The sequence below is a fragment of the Danio rerio genome, chromosome 18 (genome assembly GCF_052040795.2).
Source record: "Danio rerio strain M-AB ecotype USA chromosome 18, GRCz13ab, whole genome shotgun sequence".
NCBI lineage: Eukaryota > Metazoa > Chordata > Actinopteri > Cypriniformes > Danionidae > Danio > Danio rerio.
In genome coordinates this window covers 4,276,591-4,302,601 of record NC_141038.1, presented here as the reverse complement: position 1 = coordinate 4,302,601, position 26,011 = coordinate 4,276,591, and the positions used below count along the sequence as shown (strand labels likewise).

The window sequence follows — 26,011 nt, the reverse complement described above, 5'->3', positions numbered from 1 at the left end:
TATGGCGCCTTTAAAAGCTTTTAAAACGGTGCTAGTGTATTTTCTGAACTCTTCCGTCCATGTAGTGTCGCTGTACTCCTGCAAAACTCTGCGGCAGACAAACCGCGCATGCGCGAAGAAGAGCAGAAGCGCAGCTGTGTTGAAGGATAAACACAGCCATGGCAGCTCATCTGAAGAAACGAGTTTATGAAGAATTCTCTAAAGTTTCTCAGGTGAACTTATAAACATGACATATACTGATTTATAATGTCGTATTATATTTTTTTTCTGGTTACGTTAATATAATTGTAGTTTATTGGAATGAATGTGAAACAGCTAGCCCTTGGCTAGCTTGAGTGTGATTGTTGATGTACGTTAACCGTTATTATTATATATAATATAATATAATCCATTAATGTTAAATGGTTTTATTCAAAGTGTGTTTTAGTCTGGTGATAATAGAGGATTTGTTTGTGTAAAAGCACTTACATTTGTGTTTATTTTATTCGAAGTTTGCACTTAATGTTACATTTCCTTGTCACTTTACGTTAATTCTCATTTATTTTAATGACTTCCCAGTGATGGGTTGCAGCTGGAAGGGCATTTGCTGTGTAAAACACATGCTCGATAAGTTGGCGGTTCATTCCGCTGTGACGACCTCTAATGAATAAAGGGACCAAGCAGAAAGAGAATGAATGAATGACTTCTCATTTCCAGAAACTGTTCTTTATGGGTTAAAGTATTAAAAAGCTTTTAGCACAATACTTGTAATTCTAGGTCTTTATTAACGCAAATATTTTCGTATTTGTTCTTATTAAGGCATATTTAGAATATTACAGAACTTATCACGTTGTTATTGTTCTTTTAGTGCAGCGGTGCCCAAACTTTTTCTTACAAAGGGCCAAAAACCAAACTTGATTGAGGCTTGTGGACCAAAGGCAAATATAGTTTCCATGGCTAATTTCCTAATTTATTAAATAATGTTTAACAATGACTAGAAAACATTGCTTTATATTTACTAATACTTTATTTTATTTTTTTACTTACTTTTATTTTATTTTGTAATAAACGTATTACAGTAAAAACAAAATAATCTTAATTTCTAATAAAATTACACCAGTTGTTGCATTGATTTGCTCACTAATGTCTTCTGCATAGAACTCAATCTGTTTATTGACAGTATATATATATATATATATATATATATATATATATATATATATATATATATATATATATATATATATCAGATTAATATACAACATTTAAATAAAAAAAATTGTAGCTCAGCAATAAAACGTTTACATCAAATTAAAAATTGTGTTAAAGGCACTCGACCTAACCCTCTCCATCAGTCTCACTTTCTTCTTTGGTGGGATGGTGGGCCAAATCAAAGGTTACAATTGGCCAACTTTGGCCTGCCAGTCCTACTTTTGGCATCTCTGTTAGGGATTGTGCTGGTCCTAAAAAGGCGATTTAGAGCACAGTCAGGGGAAATATATATATATTTTTTTGCTTGCACTTCAAAACCAATTTCCTAAATATTTTGTTTTACAACTGACATATAAAAACATCTTCAAATAAATGTGCAGTTGATTAACTTAAATAACTAGTCTTGTTTTTTGAGAAAAAGTGTTTTTATTGAAATAATGATAAACGTTTATGTTTACCACAAGAAGCAAAACACTGCAAAAATTTATTTATTTTTTTGCTTGTTTCTTGTCCAAATATCTACAATTTTTCTAAGACAACCAAATCACAATGTCTGTTTTCAAGAAATATTGAGTCAAAATTAAGTGAGTTTTTCTTAAAAACAAGCAAAATAATCTTCCAATGGCAAAATAATCTTATGTCAAAAGGAAAAAACTAGATTATTTTGATTGTTTTAAAATAACCCTCACTAAATTTTGACTCATTATTTCTAAAAACATGGCAGTATTTTTTGCTTGTCTAGAAAATGCTTCTAGATTTAAGCATTTGTAAATATTTAAACTAGAAACAGGACAAAAAATAATATTAAAATTTAATTTAAGATTTAGTTTAGTTTGTTTTAATCACAGTCTCTCTTTGTTTTTTATTAATTTAAACATAAAAGAAGACTTCTAATGTACTTGTCTTTTACAAGTAAATGTATTTTGATTGTAGATTCTTTCTTTATAAAAAGTTTTCTTTAAAAGTTAAACCCAAAAACAATAAGGCAACAGCAATATCTTTATGTTTTATTTATATATGTATTTTTATATTGTTGTGTTTGGAAGCAGAGTCATTCAAGCCTTATCATTCAAGCATTATTTATTAATTTCTTTGCAACCTAAATTCGATGCAGTGGACATCAGCACAACGGTGTATCAGTCCTCGCCACTGTCGCCACTGGCTTGCTTGGTTTGGGATTTGTGGAGCTGCGCATGGATAGATTTGCTTATAAGTGTTTGGACTTTCAGCAGTGAAAATTAAACATTGTAAAAGTGCTATAGAAATAAAGATGACTTGAATTGAACTGAACTTTACGAATTTACTAGAACTTAAGCTTCTTTGACACAATGTATATTGTAAAAGCGGTATAGAAATAAAGATGAATTGAATTTTTAAACTCTAAAGTAATGCTATTATTGATCTAATTTACATTTAGAGAGGATATTTATGCATTGTGTTCTCCTAAGATTACTCATTATTTCCTTTTGCTAATTAAAAATCCTGTGATGTTCTATTTTTCAGCAGGTGACTCTTGAGGAGGTTCCTTCAAAGAAGCTTCGGCTGACCAAACCCAGTAAATCTGCAGCTCTTCACATCGACCTGTGTAAAGCCACCAACCCCACAGACGCCCTGCAGTACCTGCTGAGTTTTGCACGCAAACCTGTGGAGGCTGAGAGCGTGGAGGGAGTGGTGCGCATACTGCTCGAGCACTATTATAAGGTATTAGAATCAAAAACACTCAAACATGCAAATATATCTTCCTCGATATTAACATTACAGTGACCCTGTTATGCTTTTTTTTTTTTTTTAAATATATATGTTATATTTCAGTATGTTATTCAATTTATTATATATTTGTAGCATGAGATGTAGCTGTTAAAAGTTTTAAAAATCATAGTGTAGACTTAATTAAAAAGTTACTTCAAAAAAGCAATTTATTACTAGTTATGTCATAAAAATTCTACTTGAATTACTTTTCCAACTACTTCACTCAATGCTACTTACAATTTATATAACTTTTCAATGCATAGGCAATAGAAATGAAATCTAGTTCTTTGAATTTGAGTCAAACTGGGTGGTTTATTACAAATTTTTATACCTAAATAAGAAAGTTAATCATCGTATGTAACAAAGCATGAAATGTTTGGAGGAAATTACATTATATTTTATGCATATCATTATCCTATATATATATTTTTTAAAAAGTAATTTTAAGATATGCAATTTACAAATGTAACCTTTTTAGTTGAAGATTTGAATTATTATAGAAAATATCTGAGTAGCTATATATGTATATACCAGTGCTTCTTACACAAATGCTGCGTCTGAAACAGCATACTTTCATACTATATAGTACGCTAAAATCAGTATGCAAGCCGAGTAGTACGTCCGAATTCATAGAATTCGAAAATCTGTATGCGAGAACTACCCGGATGACTTGCTACTTCCGACGAGATTCTGGAGTGCGCATCCCATGCATGCTGCGCTATCACGTGATGCCCCGTGAGAGAATTCATGAATGAGAGAAAAAAGATACGCAACTGACGCAGGTAAGTCACGTGACTATGACAAAATTGCGGATGTAGTACGTCCGAATTCCATTCATACTTTTCATATTCATACTGTATAGAACGTACTTTTCTAACGGCTGAGTAGTACGTTTAAATTCAAATGCAGTACCTACTGAGTAGTAGGCGGTTTCGGACGCAGCCATAGACTTTACTTTGGCGGGCCGCCTAGGTATACTAACGGTCACCTAAGTATATTTGATTTATTTTTTGGATATAACTGTCAACAACGCTCTGCACAGACCCACATCGATGCGCCTTTTTAAAGGGCCATGAAACCCCCTCGTTTCAGCAGGGTGTTTTCACACCTCCACTTTGGAAAAAGTCAGAAAAGTGGGCGTGCCCAGCTCTGTTTAGGGGGGAGTGTCGGAGGAACTAAAGTGGGATGGTGTGGGAGTGTCTATTTGTGCACGCGCGAGTTTCAGAGTCAAAATACACACCCACAGCAGACAATGTGACTGTGTTTACATGGACATCTGTAGTCGAATTATTTGCCAAATTATTAAAAGTTGGACTTTAACTGCAGTTTGGCTCTTTCATTCAGGGAATTCATTCATGCCCCTCGCGACAAACGAGATATTTGATTCAAGGAACTGCTGCAAGCGTGTATTTTTCATGCAATGTTTGATACCGCACGGCGAATGAGAGAGAAAAAAACTCCGCATTTCCTGGAAACTTAGATGCACACGGCAGGTAGCATCAGAAAGCCGCGTGTGTTATTCCGGTCACAAAATGCGGTGCTTACATTTCTGCACTCAGTGCAATAGTAACTTAATTCGATACGAACAAACTGAATAAACAAAGTGCACTGGTCGCTCACTTACCAAATCTGTAGAGACAGGACAATCACCAGCAACTAGAGCCGCGTCTTTATGAAGAGAATACTACAAGCAAATTCAGATTTCAGCGTTTGCAGATGAGAACAGCTCTCAGGTAAACAATAATTCTCCTTAGACACGTAAGTTATTGTTGTCGAGCGTCGCGTACACTGTTAATCCACACGTGATCCAGCTGAGCTCTCACAGAGAGAAAATGAAAACGAAACTTAACTGCAGCAAACTATAAAAGCAACACTTCACGCTTGTTTTGCCAACACAACGTGGCGTCTTTGTGGCGTAAACACGGTGACACTAATGAATATTAATGAAGTTCCACAATAGAGTGCGCTGATTGGTTTGAACCAAGCCTTACTCATGCATTAATGTATCACACTGTAAGACGTAATAAGACTCACTCTGGCACAGACGTCCAGTCTGCACGCTGGAATACACGCTATTATGTCATGACCGTGACGCAGCTTCAAAAATTCGTTTCAAACAGGAAGTACAAATTTGCTTGAAATAACGCAAAAACAACCAATTTACACTTTTTAGTGAAATATAGGTGTCCTAATAGTGTTTTTAGCAGTGTGGGACACATATACGACTGTCAACAGCTCAAAAAACGTGTTTTGGTGTTTCGTGACCCTTTAAGGCTTAAAATTGTGTCCAGCCACTGTGTCCGGCTGTTTTTTTCTTCTAAATCTTCTAAAATGTCTCTTTTGCTTTCTAAAGTTGTTGCGTTTTTGCATTACTCTTTTATTAAAGACTACTTTCTGCTTGGATTTACAGCTGACAGTGAGCACAGTCGCCAGACTGAGAAAAAAGTAAATAATAGATTCTTTAATCTAAAACTACATACTAAGAGAGGACAAAATAACATGTAAACTGGCTGCAAAATATTTAAAAAAAAATTGAATATTTTATCAGAAATGCTCGATTACATTTGTCTTTTTTTAAATACACTTAGATTACGATGTACTTACTCTATACTTTTTATTCTAGTTATTAATTAATTATTAATAATGATCCATTTTAGAGAATTTGTCGATTTAAATTTTTTATTCTGTCATTTATTCTCATTTGCTGTATATGTTATTAATTTGATGAATGCTTTGGCAATAAATGTCATGCCAATAAAGCAACCTGAACTTATGTGCCTGGGGTAAAGCATGTGTTTTAATCTGGCTACCACCTCAAGTATATTACAAACCTGTGGGAAGTAGACATGAGCCGGTGTAAGATTCTGATTGTATGATAACCTTGGATATAAATATCACGGTTTCACGGTATTGAGATTACTGCTCTAAAATATATATTTTTTAAATGTCTGGGTAAAAAACAAACCTTTTCCCCTTTGTACACAATATATTTTAATTTGGGAAACATTTCAAATATTTTGGAGCAGTAAACATGTCAGGCTTAGGAATTCAAATGAATTATTGATTTCTGCTGTCTTCATTTGTTTAAAACATACAGCCTTTTTTTACAATTTAAAACGGCACATTTGGAGATCTTTACTGCTAGAGATACTGCTGTCCTAAAAAACAAAAAAAAATGTCAATAAAAAAATCTCACTCATACCTTAGGAAAGGTATAGCAGAAAATTTTGGCGGTTTTAAAACCTTGACTTTTCCAAGCCGTGGTATACCTTGAACACCGTTATTGTCCCATGCCCAGTGGGACACACTGTATATATACACATACACACATAATTTTTGTTTGATTGTTAAAATGCAGAATTATTTTGCACAATATTTGTATATAACAAAAAAATGTAATGGTTTTGCTTCTCTGAATTGATTTATACAAAACTTTTGAATTTATCTGCAGTATTAAAGGCAAGTACATTATAGTTCTGTTTTAACGTGGTCTACAGGAGTCTGATAACTCGGTGAGGCTCAAGATCGCATCTTTACTGGGTTTATTATCCAAAACACAAGGCTTTGCTTCAGACTGCATCGTGGATGATGCTATTAACACGCTGAACACTGAAAGTAAGTGTAAAATCCTTTCATATTTAATTTAAAGCCGCAGGAAAATAATATATATGTGTTGCTAAAAACAAAAATCATGTAAATTTTTGTCTCATACATTTATCTTATATTGAATCCTGAATATAATGTAAGCATGTAGACTATGCTTCTCTAGTAAGCATAGATTAGTTAACATTAATTATATGTGAAAAAGTTTTTTTTGTGCTGTTTTAGAGTCTCATCAGGTTCTGGCGCAGCTTCTGGACACTTTGCTGATCATCGGTACTCAACTCCCAGACAAGACTGCTGTCATTCAGAGGCTCATAGATGTAGCGTGCAAGGTGAATGCACTAACTAAGAGGATTTTTAGTCTTAATATACTGCAAAATGCAAATGCTGATACTGATTTTTTAAAAAGGATAGTTCACGCAAAAATTTAAATTGACTCATCCTCAAGGGGTTTTAATCCTTTCCGAGTTTCTTTATTCTGTTTAAAACTAAATAAGATGTTTTGAAAAAACTGAAAACCTGTAACCATTGACTTCCATAGATGGAAAATAAAATACTAAGGAAGTCAGTGGTTACAGGTTTTTGCATGGTTCAAAATATCGCTTTTGTGTTTAGCGTAAGAAATAGATTATTACGTTTTAAACTAGAAAAGGTTGAGTAAATTTTGAGCTGAACTACACCTTTAACATTTTAAATATTTTTATTCATATTGCTATGAAACAGAATCAGGATTTATAAAGTTGTTCTACGATTTAAGCTTCTTTTTCTGAGTGCTTTCTATTTGTGTTTTGGAAATGTTTCCGAATTTGTATATTTCCATATACACTTACCGGCCACTTTATTAGGCACACTTACTAGTACTGGGTTGGATCCCTTTTACCTTCAGAACTGCCTTAATCCTTCATGGCATAGATTTAACAAAGGCACTGGAAATATTACTCAGAGATTTTGGTCCAAGCACCAGTTGCTGCAGATTTGTCGGCTGTACATCCATAATGCGAATTTGAGTTACTGTTGACATTCTATCAGCTCCAGCCAGTCTGGCCATTCTCCTCTGACCTCTGCCATCAACAAAGCATTTGTGCCCACAGAACTGCCGCTCACTGGATATTTTCTCTTTTTTGGGCCATTCTCTGTAAACCCTAGAGATAGCTGTGCGTGAAAATCCCAGTAGATCAGCAGTTTCTGAAATACTCAGAGCAGCCCATCTGGCAACAACAAACATGCCACATTCAAAGTCACTTAAATCACCTTTCTTCCCCATTCTGATGCTCATTTTGAACTCCAGCAGATCGTCTTGACCATGTCTACATGCCTAAATGCATTGAGTTGCTGCCATGTGATTGTCTGATTAGAAATGTGCGTTAACAAGCAGTTGGACAGGTGTACCTAATAAAGTGGCCAGTGAGTGCATATAACCATCTACATATGCATTGTTAAAATATAATTAGCAAAATGTAAGAAAAACATGTCAGAAATAAGTTATAAAATATTTTCATTTTGTTATCCATACAATGTTATCCAAGTTAAATACATGATAGCATAGCATGTTAAAATCATGTTAACATTTTAAATCAGTGAGTTTGTGTTAGCAACACATTTAAACCATTAGCCACCTGTTAAAACATGCTACAAACATAACAGCAGTATGTTAATATGCGCTAACAACATTTAAAATTGTGCTAAAACATGTTAGCAACATGTTCATTCATGCTAGCAATGTGTTAAGCATGTTTGAAACAAGTTCGCAAAAATTATTAACACTGACTGAGTATTAAAACGTGTTAGTAAAAATGCTCAGTCATGCCAACATTTTGTTAACATTGTTAAAACATTTAAGCAGTGTTAACAGGAAAACACCACAGCAGCATGTTTACATTAAAATGGGTTAGTTCATTATGTTAAAACATACACTGTCATAATTAGTACTTGCAACATGTTAAAACCTGTAAGCCATGTTAAAACATGTTATAAATGTTATGCTAGCAAGCAAATGAGGGCAGCGTGCTAATTCATGCTATTACAATGTTAAAACAGGCTAAAAGTTAGAAATATGTTTCTTACATTCAGTGTTTGTGTTCCTCAGCATCTGTCGAGCACTTATTTCGGGGTGAGGAATAAGTGTCTCCAGCTGCTGGGCTGTCTAGGGACGGTTGATAAGCCTCTCAGTAAAGAGACTGACACTGGAGCTGGAGCCGGAGCACAAACATCTGCTGTACGGGATGTCCTGAGTCTGATCAGCGACTATTTTCAGGATCAGGACCCTCGTGTTCGCACCGCCGCCATCAAAGCCATGGTACTACAAGAGCTATATAGCTGCTCTATGATTTAGAATGCCAGAGAGAAAGCAAAATAAATAGTTTTCCATGTTTTTATACCTTTAACTAAATTTCAGACTGTTATTTTTGCAATGTCGCCCTCTTGCACTGCTTTAATCCCTAAACATTTAAGGGATCAAACTCAACATGTGGGACCATTTATGGTTACGTTTTTAAGCTATAATATTGTAATCTAAACCTAATAGCTATTATGACAGACTATATATAATTTAAAAGCTTCAAACTTCTATTTTCCATAACTGGTGATGTTTTTTTTTTTGATAGATCTTACTGAGCAACAGTTACTAATTAATTTGCAACAAGGATATTCATCAGAGTAGTAAAGCATTACTTAGCTAAAGCAATCAACATGTAGAAAGATTTTGATGGTTTTTAGAGGCTAAATTCAAATCAAATGCCACCAAACGTCCCATACTACATTACAAAAATTGTTAAAAGTATGAAAAAATACAGTTCACATTACTCAAAACAAAGGGGGCGCTCTTCTATGGTCATCAACGGAAGCTGGATGTTATCTAGTGGTCATGTCTGGTACTGCAGCCAAATAAATTTTTTTTTGAGATATCAACTTCAAATTTGGAATATAATTTATTCAGATATTTAGCCTTTTTTGTAAATTTTAGTCTAAAAGAGGTTTTGTAAAAAAATATATATTTTTTGTGCAAAATAATAAAATATACTTTTATTGTTTTATGTTTTTTACATAAACAATTGCACCTAATGTTTTTATTTTTTCCTCAAATCTTTTCACTTCAGCTACAATCTGACATCTGTCTTCTGTAAAATGAAATCAAGCTGAAAACTATGCACCAAAGCCTTGAAGATTGGCAATCTTTTAAGTCGAACATGTCGTTTTCATGTGCGGGGTCACAGTTATTGTGGGTCAAATTGTGTGCATTGCTCTGGCAGACATGGACAGGATTGGCCCCGATGAAGTTTATATCTGAGAGGCCAATCTCTAAAACTTCCCTCTTCCCAATCACAGTAAATTATGCCCCACAGTATCAACTATATTACGGAGAAAAGCTTTGGGTCCTACTTTATATTAAGTGGCCTTAGCTAATATGTACTTGCACTGAAATGAATCAGTTCTTACATTGTACTTATTGTGTAAATACACTGTTGAACATCTCTTACACGTCAACCCACCCTTAAACCTCCCCATACCACCAAACCTGTCCCTAACCTTACACATATCCCACCCCAAGACCACCAGAACTGTTCTGCAATAAATTATGAACACAGTAAGTACATTGTATTTAATTTCTAATGCAAGTACATAATAGTTAAGACCACTTAATATAAAGTGGGACCAATCTCTGTATTAAAATGCATTTATGGACTGTTATATATGACTTTAACTGAGTGGATTTCTTTCTCCCATCAGCTGCAGCTACATGAAAGAGGGATGAAAATTCAGCAGACTATTTATAACCAGGTCAAGACAAAATACACTTACATTACGCTACTGATCAAAAACTTGGTGTCCAAATGTGTCATCACTCCAGTCTTCAGCATCACATGGTCTTTCAATAATCATTCTAATATACTGATTAGCTGATGAATTAGTTGTGATGCCTCATTTTATTTTGTGGAAACCATTATACGTTTTTATGAATGATTTAATGAATATAGTTTAATTAAACACAATATATCATACATATTTAGTTTTACTGTTGCTTCAGTTTAATGCAGTCTTGCTGACTCCAGACTTTTGAACAGTTATGCATGCTTTTATTTTGAATTGCTGTATTCGTGGGATTACTAAGCTCATGTCTGATCTCTAATTTATGAATGTCTTGTCTTATGATCAGGCCTGTAAGCTCTTGAGTGATGATTATGAGCAGGTTCGTTCGGCAGCAGTGCAGATGGTTTGGGTCCTGAGCCAGCTTTATCCCGAGAGGTGGGAAATATTGCTAAAATGTTTCTGAAATGTTTTTTTTTTAATCTTTTTATTAACATTTTAACTATTAATTACAAAACACATTGAAACACACCAACAGACAATGCCCATTTATAACAATGCAACGCTAAATACTAATAAAAAAATAAATAATAAATAAATAAATAATAATAAAAATAAGAATAATAATAATAAATAATAATATAAAAAATAATAATAATAATTATTATTAATTAATAAATAGAATATGTACATATATGCATAATAAAACTACTATATATATATATATATATATATATATATATATACATATATATATACATATATATATATATATATATATATATATATATATATATATATATATATATATATATATATATATATATATATATTTATACATAAATACACATACAGATATAAAGAGATAAAATAGTATTAAAATAAAACACATAAATGTAATTATGACATACCATAACTCAAAATGCAGCTTAAAGAAACATTAATAAGGTCTAAGTAAGGAATCCAGACTTGATGAAAAGCCTCTGTAGACATATGAATGACACAGGTAAGAAATTTTAAGGGAATCATTTCCCTAATAATATTGTGCTTCTGAAATGTTTTTAAAGTCTGTATATTGTTTGATTATTTAGATCAAAGAACCTCTAGAATGAAGGCTCGAACACTGATATGTCTTTGTGAATTCACAGTATTGTTCCCATCCCGTCTTCCAATGAGGAGATCCGGCTGGTGGACGACTCCTTCGGGAAGATCTGTCACATGGTCAGCGACGGCTCGTGGGTGGTCAGAGTGCAAGCTGCAAAACTGCTGGTTAGTACATAAACATAACTATAATCTTAATTCCCACAGGTCATGGAGTTTCTGGAATATCATGAAATTTTTAAAAGTCTATTCCAGACATTTTAAAGTCAGACAAATTTATATTTTTGTTGTACAAATCATAAAATATCTAGGATTACTTCCCATTTATTGAGTATATTTTTTAATGTCTCGTGAAGTGCTTTGAAATGTGCATTTTTTTAATTCAATGTTTGACATAATGAGTGAGCGGGACACAGTGTAGCCACTCCCCTTTTTTAAAGAAAAGCCAATAGCGTTTTTTAAATTTTATTTATCACAACTCTGCCAATGAGAGTGATTGAGCTCAAGCGCATCAAATGAAAAGCACATGAGGAGGAGGTGGGGCATGTCAGATACTAGAGAGCATTTGATTGGTCAAGATTGATTAGAAACTGAAGTATAGAGGTAATGTGAATAAAACCGTTGGTTAATTTAAGTGGAAATGACAAACTGCAAGCTTTGGATATTTATATCAGCCTTATATCTTCTAAACAGGAATTTTGTCACTGTTTTGTAGCACACTAGCTAATCGATATACTGATACTAACATCTAAAAAACGTTATTTTAATAAATTTTAATATATCTTTAATTACTGTGTTATTATCACAGCGTTTCACGTGTTTTGCCTGTGCAGATGAGCACTTTCTGTATCCGAGTATAATGTTATTTATTATGAAACCATACAGAAGATGTGGCAGGAATTTTAAATGTTTCCCGGCTGACTATAATCTGAGAACAATCTGCAGTTTCATTTAAATAATTACAAGCTCTACATCTAGATTCAGCAACTGCAGAATCACTAAACTCTGGAGAAACTGCCTTAAAATGGGTCTTCATTTTCCAATGTCCTGGTAAATCAGGACAACATCCATATAAATCTCCAACAATCCATCTCAATAAAACTTTTAAGTTTATTTTTTAATCATTTACCAATTACCAATATGGTTTTTATATCTTCTTTACAATAGCATTGGTTTTTACAATAGCATAATTGAATTTCTGCCTTTACAATAGCATAATTGTCTTAAATTGTAACCTGCAGTTACTCTTTTATGGGTTATAGAAATTAAGATTTGTTGTCACTGAAAGTCAGGGAAATATCAGGACGTTTTATATTTGGCTTAGAGTGGGAACCCTGTTTCTTATTCAGTAGTTCACCGCTGACTTTTTCATGCCACTTTCCCTCAGGGCTCGATGCACCAAGTCAGCCCTCACTTTCTGGAGCAAACTCTGGACAAGAAGCTGATGTCTGATCTCAGGGTATTTACACACTGACAAACATGCACAAAACACGCATAAAAGAAATACTTCAAAATAGTTTTCTCATTAAATCTCAGAGGAAACGCACTGCTCATGAGCGAGCCAAAGAACTGTACGCTTCTGGAGAATTTTCATCCGGACGCCGGTGGGCCGACGACGCTCCCAAAGAAAAGGTCGACACTTCTGGTGTAAACCTCATCGACTCTGGAGCCTGTGGGGCTTTTGTTCATGGCCTGGAGGATGAGATGTATGGTAGGCATTTTAAATCAGCCATTTTGATTGACCACTTTTTTTGCCACTTTGTATGCTAATTTGTATTGATATGGCCTTAAACACCTGGCAAAGAAATGAAAACAATGAAAACTAGTCTTTGGGCTAATTTGGGTACATTTATATTTTTGGGGAATGTTGATTAATGTACACTGTACATTAATTTAATTTAATTTAATTTTTAATTTAATTTAATTTAATTTAATTTAATTTTTAATTTAATTTAATTTAATTTAATTTAATTTAATTTAATTTAATTTAATTTAATTTAATTATTTAAAAAAAAAATGGGCCTCGGTACCCTAATACAGTGGTTCCCAAAGAGGCAGTTGCGGGACAATAAGGGATCTCTTGGTGATTTCCAAAACTCTTTATTTAACTGTTAGAATTACAATGTTTCATCTATAACCTACAGAAGATAAAAAATGGTAGTTAATGATAAGATAATTGCATTAAAAAACAACATGCTAATATTGCATGGAATGTTTGTATATTTAAAGGATAATGGTGGTCCTGAGTGACTGGCTTTGTTATTTTAGGGGTTGTGGGCTGAAAAGGTTGGGAATCTCTTCCCTAAAACACATTTTTTGTGCTCATGGCTATAAATGGCACTGAACGTGTGTGTTTGTGTGCAAAATGAAACTTTTTATTTTATTTTTTTTATGCAATCCGCATTCAACCCTCCCACCTGATCTCAGCTGAAAACACCCCTTTTCTAAGCCCCTAAAAAAACAACACTGTTGATGAAGGTTTGTTTCATGACACTTATTAATTTGCTGTTGTTTTCCACAGAGGTGCGCATCGCTGCAGTCGAGGCCTTGTGTTCTTTAGCCCAGTCATCACGAAGCTTCGCAGAGAAGTGTCTGGACTTTCTGGTGGACATGTTTAATGATGAAATCGAGGAGGTGCGACTGCAGTCCATCCATGTGTTGCGGCAGATCTCCACTCACATTACCCTCAGAGAAGACCAGCTGGATACTGTCCTCGCAGTACTCGAGGTACTTTGTCCAGAAATAAATAAATAAAACAAGATGATTTGGTCCATGCTAATGCAAAAACAGTTTGATCAATGCAACAAAAAAGCCAAAGGCAATTTAGTAATTAAAATGAATTAAATCATCATTTGTGCTCTTTGTTGGGAAGTGTACAACCTCCACATTCGAAAATCAATCCTGTTATAAATGTAAACTTGTATGTAACTTATAGTTAAACAATGGTACTGTAGTTGATGTGATCAAATATAGTATTTTTAATAAGGATTTTTTTTACCCCCGCGACCCGGCCCCGGAAAAGCGGCAGAAGATGAATGAATGAATGAAAATTTTATTTTCTTTTAATAATAATAGTCATTATTATTATTATTATTATTATTATTTTTATCTCTATCATTATAAATGACTGTATTTTACATAGAATATAAAATTATTATAAACAGAAGTCTTGTCATTGATCATTTTATTTTGGTAAAATAAGCGTAATCTAGAGCAGTGTTCCTAAACTAGTGGGTCGTGGCAAGAACATTTTCAGTGGGTCGCGGAATGTTGGCCAAAAAAACAACAAAAGTTTCATTTTTAACTTAATTTGCATATATCAGACTTTTATTTTGAAATGTGTGTGCGACAACCGTACCTTTTGACATGTGAAATGTCATTTAATTATAGCAACATAATTAAAAACCTCAGTGTGTTATATGTAGTCAGGTGCTCTCACAAGAGAGCATGAAACCTTCTGAATTAAAACGACATTTAGAAACCAAAAATCCCATTTGAAAGGACAAACCTGTGGACTGTTTTCAAAGATGACTCCAATAGCTGAGGGCATCACAAAAGTGTCTAACATCTTCATGTTAAAAACAAGAACTGGCATTCTGCCATCTTACTGTGCTTAATGTGTAGCAAAGGCCAAGAAAGCCCACACAAAAGCAGAAGAGCTTTAATTTGCTGTTTTTTTTCTGTTCATCAGGATCAGTGATAAAGTTTTATTAACAGTTCAGTTTAGTTAATGGTTTTTCTTTGTCGTTTTTACTTTGTAATATTTCTTTAACTTCATATATTTCGTTAATTACAGCAATAAAATATTGTTTATTTGTAAGTCTTGGTGATTTTCTTATGATTTATCTTTCAGTACTTGTGAATGTTAACAAATAAATACAATTTAATTATAATTCCTAAAACTATATTATAGTTCCTAAAGTTTTGGGTCGCGGCTTGATGACCATTAATGTGGGTCCCATAGCCAAACCAGTTGAGAACCACTGATCTAGAGGCCTTTGCTTTTCATATAAGCCACTTCTGATACCAAATGATCGACTAGAAGTCAAGTTATTATTTGTTGTTCCTAAAACTTGGATAGGCGACAAGCTTTTTGCTGGGTAGTTCCAATAATGTATAATTTTGATTGTTTAGTTAGTAATAATAGCAGTAATCCTATTGGAAAATAATAAAAAGTCATATTAAGCCATATTTAAATAAAACCTTTCTTTTTTTGTTGTGCAGGCATGGCCAGCCCGTTTTCTAAAATATATGGACAGCAAGCTAATTTTTAATTAGGAAAATCACAATTAGACTTGATTTCCCTCATACCCTGCCTAATATTAGGATATGAATTAATTTCAGGACTCGTCTCGGGACATTCGCGAGGCTCTGCACGAGCTGCTGTGCTACACCAATGTGTCCACTAAAGAATGCATCCAGCTGGCCCTCCTGGAGCTCCTGAAGAACCTCAGCAAATACCCCACTGACCGCAACTCCGTCTGGAAGTCAGTTTCAGTGGCTCCTCCTGTATATCCTCATTCATCCAGGCTCATTCTCAGTGTTTGTGGTTTATTTGTTTTTCTGTCTTCATCCTAGATGTCTGAAGTTTCTGGGTGCTCGACACCCGACCCTGGTGCTGCCGATTGTCCCAGAGCTACTGAGCACACATCCATATTTCGACACTCCAGAGCCGGACATGGACGACCCTGCCTGTATCCTGCGCATTAACTTATGTGTTTATAATTAAAGTGTGGAATTTTGTCAGATTTCCTGTTATAAGTGGTTCACATAACAGGATTGAAATCTGATGCAGAATCACATAATATAACAGGGCTCAAAATTAACGTTTTTTCTTAGTAGCACCGGTTTAGTCGCGACCATCAAAAATTATGAGCACCATTACTACTCGTTTTATATGAACAGATTCTGCTATATATTAACACTCTAATCACAACTAACAAATAAACAAAAATCTGCATGCGCTCACCAGCCCTGCACACACTGCTTGACATGAATGAGATGAACTGAATTAACAATAGTAACTGCTGTTTTCACGGGTGCTGTCTTATATTGAGATGATTTTGACATATAACCTATTATTTGCATACGTCATCTTAATAGCAGTAACAATCTTTTCATGAGCTTCAATATTAGTTTCATCTCAGTGAATGCATGCTTTTTAGCAATGTTGAATGCGATATCAGTCGCACGATTGACAGCATCGTGATGATTAAATTAAGGATTAAATAAAGTTAGAACATCTCATGCTTAAAAATGTGTAGATTCAGTGGCAGACACTGTTACCTGAAAACTCCATCCCACCGGCTTTACAGTGAATGCTTTAGTCATTTTCACAGGGGACTTTAAACATTGGAAGTCTTTTACCCACTCTTCGAAAAGTGTAAATGCTGGATTGACATTCATTACATGATCACTGATCAGATTATTTGTAACTTTAGGTGGTTTCTAAAGCTAAATCTGTCAGTGTTGTTTTCATTCTCTCGTATCCAGACCTTTACATTTTCGTGGCTGTAGCTCCCTGTCATAGGAACTGAGTGATTGACAGCTGATATTAACCAATCCATTAGCGTTCTGTTGTAGCGCAGTGAGCCAATAAGAAGAGCTTGAAGGTGTGGCAAGCATTGCGGGGTTTGCTTAGTGCAGCAAGTTGACATGTCAACAATTTTAAACCATTCCTGAGCGCTGCGTTTGGTGTTTTAGGTGCAAAGATGCTTAATGTGTGAATGTCTCCTAATTCCGCAAATGTGGTGAACATTTTGCTGTAAAAACCGGTCGCATGACAACAATTTTATACACTCGCACTAATGCACCCAAATATATTTTGAGGTCGCATAGATAAAATTTCGAGCGCATATGCGACCAAAACGGTCAAATTTTCAAGCCCTGTATAAGATTAGAAAGTACAAAATACAAAGTTTACTTTTAAATTTAAAGATATAAAAAGATTATCACATATACATAGTCAGGTCAGAATTATTAGTCCTCTTTTAATTTTTTTTTTCAAATAATAATTAAAAAATTAATGATCAAGGGGTTGGAGGTTGATTGCATAGATTGTGTTAGTAGTGTGTTGTCCACAATGTTGCACAGATCTATTATACTGATACTGATTATTTTTCCCCACCTGTTTACATTCACGCACATAATCAGCATTATGTAAATTATGTAAAAGACTCCGCCTTCTTTTGGAAGGGGGTGGGGATCAAAAGCAGGTCATTTGCATTTAAAGAGACCGAAAAATATTATTTTTCCTTCCACCCAAAAGCATTTGCATACATTTATAGCACAATAAATGATAAATTAGGTATTTTGATATGAAAGAACTTGCATCTTAAACATAATAAGACACCTTTAATAAGTGACAATTTATGCATTCAGTGCATTTGCATTTAATATTTTTTTTTGGAATATTTATAGTTTATAATATTTATTTTGATTATTTCAAACATCTAATATAGATGAGATAAACATAATAAATAAATAAATGTGATTTTAATATTTATATGTTAATTTTCCTTATCTGGGTTTATTCAGACATCGCTGTTTTAGTTCTGGTCTTCAACGCAGCCCAATCCTGCCCCACGATGCCTGCCCTGTTCTCAGATCACACGTTTCGGCACTACGCCTACTTGCGGGACAGCTTATCCCACCTCGTACCACACCTCAGGGTGAGAAACATACCTTACATACAGCTTTTATTTTTATATACGAATAATATGCTCTCATGTTCATAAGTCTGGCCTCAGAAAGATTTTTTTGTTCTTCAATTATGCATCAAATTGATCAAAAAAAAGATTTATAATGTTACAAGTTATTCATTAAAAGAGTTCTTAAAAACTTCATCAATGATTCCACAACAATATAAAGCAATAATTAAATTAACTTATCATTTCTAGAATGATCTTCCATGTCTTTGCTGTCTCTCTCTCTGTCAGCTGCCGGGCAGAAAGCAGACGGCTAGTTCAGGTGTGGAGGCGTCTGGTGTGGGTTCAGGCAGTCTGGAGTCGGCAAAGAACTTCCTCCAGGACAGCCTGGTCCGGGTCAGCGCTCTACAAAACCTAGAAACCCCTGGTGCTCAGGATCTGCTGGAGTTTACTATCAGGTATTTTTTAAAATTGCAATATTTGTCGGTGTAATAGTCTAGTGGTTAGCACACTGACATATGGTGCAGTAGCACTTCAGGGCGTCCCGAGTTTAAATCCTGGCTCGAGGACATTTCCTGTTCCTACCCCCTCTCTCTTTCCCACTTTGCTTCCTGTCTGAAATACTGTCCTATGCACTAATAAAGGCCAAAAATAAATCTTAAAAAAAAATTGCAATATTTAATATTTTGTTGTGTTTTTTTGTTCAAATTGATGGTCAGCAGAATAGCTTTCCTTCAAAAACATTAAAAAATCGTACTGAATCCAATTTTTATAAAGTGTATGTTAAGATGAATTTTTTTACTTATGCAGAGATCTGCTTCGGCTGGGAGAGCTGCAGACTGAGTTGGCTGGATCTGCAGATTTCTGTGCCACATACCTGCGCTGCCAACTACTGCTAACTAAGGTGAATACAAGCATACTACACTACACAGAATCTAATACTGCATTAGCACTACTACTGTGTTCTAAGCTAAATATAACATAGCATAGCATAACATGACTATGATTATAACAGGGTGTCCATGCATCCTTAAGAAGATTTAAATTCCATAGTATAAAAAAGGCCTTAATTAGTCTTTAAAAAAATCTTTAAAAGTTTTAAAAATTGATAAATCAATTATGAGAAAATGAAGGCCCTTAAAAGGTACTAAAAAGTCTTAATCAGGTTTTACGAGGTCTTAAATTTAGTTTGACTCCAAAAAAAGCATAAATACACTGTAAAACCCAACAGTCAACTTTATCAAATGAAATGAGTGTAGTTAACCCAAAATTGACTGAAAGTAAATTAAAGTTAAAGTTTTACTTATTTGAATTTTGAACTGTGAAGTGTTGAAGGTAATGATTTAATTAAATACCTCATTACCTTAACTTAAATAGAGTCAGTTGACAGGACTCATTTGTCCATTTAGTTTTTAACTCAAATGGTTTGCAGCAATTGGTTTCCTCAAAACTTGAACGTCCTCGGTTTGCCTTAAACCAACTGAGAACTGTAAAGCCCTGTAAGTTGAGTTCTCTTCATTTATTGGGTTTTTCTATGCTCAAATTGCTTTGTTTAATCAAATGGATTAAGTTCACAGTACTCATTAGAATTAGTTAAATGGTTTGTTGCAATCGGTTTCCTCAAAAGGTTTGAGTTAATATTAACTGCGGCGTGCTCAATCAATGCAATTGGTTCAGGCTGATTATCTTTCGGATTGCTGCATATATCCTGTTAAATCTGCGTTTCAGAGGGCTAAAAAAATGCAATCGATCTGACCCCGTAATGAAGATTTTTAGTTCACTGGGCTTTCGCTCTTTATTAGCTTATGACCTCTGCTCAACCTGTACATTATCAGATATGCACAAACTGATCAGCCCAGGACTGGAATTGGATGATATTTGGCATGATGGGTGAACCTCATCTGGCCAATTTTAGCCAGCCTATTCTGGTTTACAGCAGCACAGTATACAATGAAGATTAATAAGGATGGTAATTATTTGTTGTTTTTTATGCAAATTTAGTGCCATGAATTGGTCTTACATTTTTTTTTTTGTGGTATTAATAAGGTCTTAAAAAGTCTTAAATATAACTCTTAGAAACTGCAGATACCCTGTATTAACACAACTATAATTGCATGCATAGTTCTGTAGTTTATATAACAAGGTTAAATTATGGTGATAATAAATTACAAAAAAGTTCCATTACATCACAGGTGTCAAAGCCAGATCCTGGAGGGCCGCAGCTCTGCTATGTTTACTTCCAACTCTGCTTCAACACACTTACCTGTAGGTTTAAGCAAGCCTGTAGGACTCATTTAGTTTGATCAGGTTTGTTTAATTAGGGTTAAAAATAAACTGTGCAGAGCTGCGGCCCTCCAGGAACTGGCTTTGACACCTGTGCATTAAATCCAGTACATCAATTCCATTACATTTTTAAATACTTAAAAAACTCCCCTTTAACGTCTAAGAGTATTTCACAATATTACTGCTGTTTGAAATGTGAATCATGTGTCAGAACTAATTTCAGATCAAGTTATTGTAGCCTTTTTGAACAAAAGTATTACTTTAAAAACCAAAACAAAATTAATAAGCTCCACAATATTAAAAATGGTTAAAATCATATTTTTGAATGACCTTGTCGCACTGAAGACTGTAGAAATGATCCTGGAAATGCAGATTTGCATAATAGTGATAAATCACTAAATATTCATTCATTAATTTTCCTTCAGCTTAGTCCCTTTATTCATCAGAGGTCGCCACAGCGGACTGAACTACCAACTTATCCAGCATATGTTTTACACAGCGGATGCCCTTCCAGCTGCAACCCAGTACTAGGAAACATTCATACACACTCACATTCACACATTCACACATACACTCATACACTATGGCCAATTTAGTTTATTCAATTCACCTATGGCACATACTGTAGGAAACCCACACTAACAAAGGGAGAACATGCAAACTCCTCATAGAAATTCCAACTGACCCAGCCGGGACTCGATCCAGCGACCTTCTTGCTGTAATTTTGACATGATAATACCATTTTACAATTTAAAGGCTCTTCAGGAGAAGTTATGGACCATGGCTGTTCCTCTCTGTCTGAAACAGAACGCCAAAGTTTCAACAGCCACTCGACAGGTTTGTCCTGCAGATATTAATTTAAAGGGGACCTTTTATGCAACAATGTGTGTGAATAAAACCAGCTTTAATGATAAAATGTGTTAATTTTATTTTATTTTAATTACACTTGATGTAAACAGTCTGCAGAAACACTTTGATTGACATTCTCTCTTTGTACATGTTATCAGAGGGGGAAAGCCCCGCCCACTAGGGACCCTCATTAGCATAGTACATTAGTCTTGTTTTTTAATTTGTTACTATGCTGATGCACAGGCATTTGTAGCTTCGCCCTCTTTTGTAAAGAGCACAATCTCATTTAAATTTAAAGTGACAGTCACCAAAACGCCACAATTAGGATTAAAGGATTAAATTAGGAAACTTCACATACACGCTCTATGGACATCACAGACTTATTCGACATCTTGTAAGAAGGGGTATAATAGGTCCCCTTTAAGCACACACACCAAATAATTGTTTACCGGTGCATCATTGTTAACAATTGAATTGTGGTGTACGACAGATCCTGGATGAGACCTATAAGCTGGAGTTCCTGTACAGCGGTCTAGAGACGCAGCAGATCGCCACCATTCACAACGTCCGGCTACAAGCAAAAGCGCTACAGCTCATCCTGACGGCTCGATCCAAACGAGGGTCAGAACTTATTTTACATATATTAATAATTTTCCTTCAGCTTAGTCCCTTTATTCATCAGAGGTCGCCACAGCGGAATGAACCGCCAACTTATCCAGGATATGGTTTACAGAGCGGATGCCCTTCCAGCTGCAACCCAGCACTGGAAAACATACTCTACGTCCAATTTTGTTTATTCAATTCCCCTGTAGCGCATGTGTTTGGACTGTAGGGGAAATCGGAGCACCTGAAGGAAACCCATGCCAACATGGTAGAACATGCAAACTCCACACAGAAATGGAAACTGAGCCAGCCGGGACTCGAACTAGTGACCTTCTTGCTGTGAGGCGACAGTGCTAACCACTGAGCCAGCGTGTCACTTATTCTAAACTAAATAACTATTGGAATAACTAGCAATAACTATTGGCCAGCAGGGGTTAAAAAAGTGCATTGGCTTATCAGATATTGGCAAAAGTTCAAAATCTGACAAAAGATGTCAAGATTTGTAAAACTGATCATCTTTATTCTTCCACATAACAGAGTCGATCGAGTTCTTGGTGTTTGTGAGAAGTTCCTGCAAGACGTGGAATCATTTCAGAGGTATTGCACTGTTTATGCTGTGTTGGGATTATTTGTGGAAATCACTCACTGTTTTCATGTTTTTTTTTCCCCTCAGGCTCTTCATAACAGAGTTGCCCCATTTTCAGGACAGTTTTGTGGAGAAGCTACTAGAGTTGATGCCTCGGCTGACAGCCTGCAAACCTCTTGATCTGGTCAAAATCCTTCAAACCACACTGCGGCAGAGCAGATGCATCCATCTCAAACTACCTGAGCAGGTACATTCAGCTTCAGAGACTCTGCAGGAAAAATAGCTGTGTAACTTTTATTTTTATTTGGTATAATACACAATTTTAACAATGCAAAAAGGAAAACAAATACGGACAGATATTGATTGTAGGCATGTCACATTTAAACTATATTGTACTCCGCTATAATATATATATAATTAATTTATACCACATACAGTTGAAATCTGAATTATTAGCCCCTCTGTATATTTCTTTCCCCAATTTCTGCTTAACGGAGAGATTTTTTTTTCAACACATTTTTAAACATAATAGATTTAATAACTCATTTCTAATAACTGATTTTTTTTTTCATGATGACAGTAAATAATATTTGTTTAGGGCGGAACTATCATTCCTTTAGGGAGGAGCCATCATTCTGGAGCTCCTTCACGGGACTCGACACTTGTAAACAGTCGCTCCATCGGGCTTGTGTGTCTCTCGGTCCCAGCCGTACTCGTCAGCGCTACCAAGCCGACCAATTACAGAGCTTGCACTATGTGTCTTTGCACGTATAGTTATGTTCTGAGAGGTGTGAGTCAGTGACGCTGACGGCCACAGCATGGGCTATGCGTCCATGCATAGGCTGCACCATAGCATATGCGTGCGCCTGACGCAGAAGTATAAATCAGCCTTTACGTAGGAGCTATCATTCCTTTAGGGTGGGACTATCAGTCCATTAGAGAGGAGCCGTCATTTCTTTAGGGAGGAGCTATCAGTCCTTTAGGGCAGGTCTATCAGTCCTTTGGAGTGGAGCTATCAGTCCTTTAGGATGGAGGTATCATTCATTTAGGGCAGGGCTATCAGTCCTTTAGGGTGGAGATAGCTGAGCTTTAGGGAGAGGCTATCAGTCCTTTGGGGTGGAGCTATCATTCATTTAGGGTGGGGCTATCAGTTCTTTTGGGGTGGAGCTATCATTCACTTGGGGTGGGGCTATCAGTTCTTTGGGGTGGAGCTATCAGTCCTTTGGGATGGAGCTATCATTCATTTAGGGTGGGGCTATCTGTTCTTTTGGGGTGGAGCTATCATTCATTTGGGGTGGGGCTATCAGTTCTTTGGGGTGGAGCTATCAGTCCTTTAGGATGGAGCTATCGTTCATTTAGGGCGGGGCTATTAGTTCTTTCGGGTGGAGATAGCGTAACTTTAGGGATAGGCTATTAGTCCTTTGGGGTGGAGCTATCAGTCCTTTAAGATGGAGCTATCATTCATTTAGGGTGGGGCTATCATTAATTTGTAATGGGGCTATCAGTTCTTTGGGGTGGAGCTATCATTCCTTTAGGAGGGAGCTACAATTCATTTAGGTTGGGGCTATCCGTTCTTTTTGGGTGGAGCTATCAGTCCTTTAGGAGGGAGCAATCATTCATTTAGGGTGAGGCTGTCAATTCTTTGGGGTTGGGCTATCAGTCCTTTGAGGTGGAGCTACTGATTCTTTAGGGCGTGGCTATCAGGCCTTTAGTGTGGAGCTATCAGTTCTTAAGGGCGGAGCTATCAGTTCTTTAGGGTGTAGCTATCGGTCCTTTAGGGGGTGGCTGTCAGTGTGTGTCTTATTTTTGCTTTGAATTCATCTATTCTTCAATCTTCATTTTTTTAGCAACACCAGTCTGTTCTCAAAGTATGAAATGTCATTCATTCATTCATTCATTGACATTTTTCTAATTTCGGGACCATTTCAAGTGGATGTAGGTCATGTAAACAGAAAAAAAGGACAATTTTTTGTTTAATGGAGACTTTTAGTGAAAAATAAGGTGGATAGGTCATGGAAAGTCAGCTTTTTAGTCAGTGGCAAACAGGGAAAAGTCTGCAAATTTGACATTTTGCTGAGAGTGGAAACACTGTTGTTTGCAAAGGTTTATTGAATTATGCATTTTATTTGTCAGATCCACAGGGCTTCAGCGACTATTATCGAGCCGACGGGAGAATCTGACAATCCTCTGAGATTCACCTCAGGTCTGGTGGTGGCGTTAGATATCGACGCTACTCTTGAACATGTGCAAGACCCACAGACAACAGTCAAAGTGCAGGTCAGAGTCTTTAACCTCTTCTATTAGAACATTGACATTAAAACACAACTGTATATTAAAAGCTCAGCTGATGTATGAATGAATGGATGGATGGATAGTCAGACAGACAGATGTAAAGATATGACGGATGGATGGATGGATAAATTAATTAAAAACATAACTTGTAAAGTCATGACTGACCAATCAGAATCTATTATTCCACAGAACTGTAAAAGTCAAAACTAACACATTGCAGGAGTACTTTACCACTACGAATCAGTGTAGTTACAGGTACCATTCATCAACATTATTCAAACTTGTTTTTGGTCGTCTCACAGGTGCTGTATCCAGATGGACAGTCTCACATAATCCACCCCAAACCTGGAGATTTCAGGACTCCAGGACCAGGCCGTGTGCGACTGATCACTCAGGTTTATCTCTCTCATTCTGCATGGACAGGTGGGTTTCCATTTGAAAAATCTTTTTGTGCTTATGATTATAAACGCGTCATCTGCATCTAAGTAAATTACAAAAACATTGTAATTTACTTAGAACATGCATTTAATATTGGAATCATTTTGATTTTGAGACAGCTCGTTTGAACAATTCAGGGCTTAAAGGAGACCTATTATGCAAAAATCATTTTTATAATGGGTTTTAACACATTTGTGTGGTAACAGTCTGTGAATATAACCAACTTCTAATGGTAGAAGCTAATTAGAGGTGCTGTATGTAGGTTGTCGATTCTTTTAAAGTGAAAAAAATACCCTAATATGTTTGCATATATTTAAGAAACATGCTAAGTGAACATTCTTATTTTTATGAAAAACAATGCTGTAGTCAGATATTCTGCTTTGAAAACGTGCATTATGTGCCGGAACGTCTGTCTTTGTTTTGGTTCTTTTATCCCGCCCACTGCCACTTTAGCCAACTATATTTCAGCACCCTGGGTTGCCTAGGTGGAAAATTTCATTCATTTCGTCAGGAATGTTCTTAAAGCATGTAATCGAGACTGAAATGCGACCTCCGGTGGACAGTAGCAGCCGCCGAAATGAGACACAGATTCAGAGTTCCACTTGAGGTTATTAATTAACAAATAATATAAATATTACAAACGTAAACATCAGGTGAGCAGATTACGTTGTAACCCTGTGTCATAACAACACACTACATGACGAGATACGCAGTGATAGGCAATTTGGCTGTTTACACCAGCCGCAAATTTAAATACAGCCATTCAGAAGCACAGAATAGTGCACTCACTGCACTCCAATGACATGGTAAGGTTTATAACTTAGTTAATACATATTAAATCACTTTAACATTATTAAATGAAACG

At 35.6% G+C, this 26,011-nt stretch overlaps 1 protein-coding gene across 2 annotated transcripts in view; it reads left to right on the top strand.

Annotated features, from left to right (window-relative positions):
• Positions 1-121: 121 nt before the first annotated feature.
• Positions 122-26,011, top strand: part of ints4 (integrator complex subunit 4) — a 30,615-nt gene continuing 4,725 nt past the window's right edge. The window contains exons 1-22 of one of the 2 annotated variants that reach the window (XM_087292801.1): positions 122-212; positions 2,698-2,892; positions 6,438-6,555; positions 6,769-6,875; positions 8,630-8,839; positions 10,270-10,320; positions 10,697-10,785; positions 11,496-11,616; positions 12,836-12,907; positions 12,985-13,159; positions 13,970-14,175; positions 15,793-15,935; positions 16,027-16,142; positions 17,986-18,119; positions 18,387-18,553; positions 18,906-18,999; positions 21,135-21,215; positions 21,718-21,848; positions 22,368-22,427; positions 22,504-22,663; positions 24,550-24,693; positions 25,011-25,131. In XM_087292801.1, coding sequence (XP_087148927.1) covers positions 159-212; positions 2,698-2,892; positions 6,438-6,555; positions 6,769-6,875; positions 8,630-8,839; positions 10,270-10,320; positions 10,697-10,785; positions 11,496-11,616; positions 12,836-12,907; positions 12,985-13,159; positions 13,970-14,175; positions 15,793-15,935; positions 16,027-16,142; positions 17,986-18,119; positions 18,387-18,553; positions 18,906-18,999; positions 21,135-21,215; positions 21,718-21,848; positions 22,368-22,427; positions 22,504-22,663; positions 24,550-24,693; positions 25,011-25,131 — 2,749 coding nt within the window. In that variant the 5' untranslated portion in view covers positions 122-158. Of the gene's footprint in view, positions 213-2,694; positions 2,893-6,437; positions 6,556-6,768; positions 6,876-8,629; positions 8,840-10,269; positions 10,321-10,696; positions 10,786-11,495; positions 11,617-12,835; positions 12,908-12,984; positions 13,160-13,969; positions 14,176-15,792; positions 15,936-16,026; positions 16,143-17,985; positions 18,120-18,386; positions 18,554-18,905; positions 19,000-21,134; positions 21,216-21,717; positions 21,849-22,367; positions 22,428-22,503; positions 22,664-24,549; positions 24,694-25,010; positions 25,132-26,011 lie in introns of both variants that reach the window. The other variant, XM_087292800.1, reaches the window with a different exon arrangement.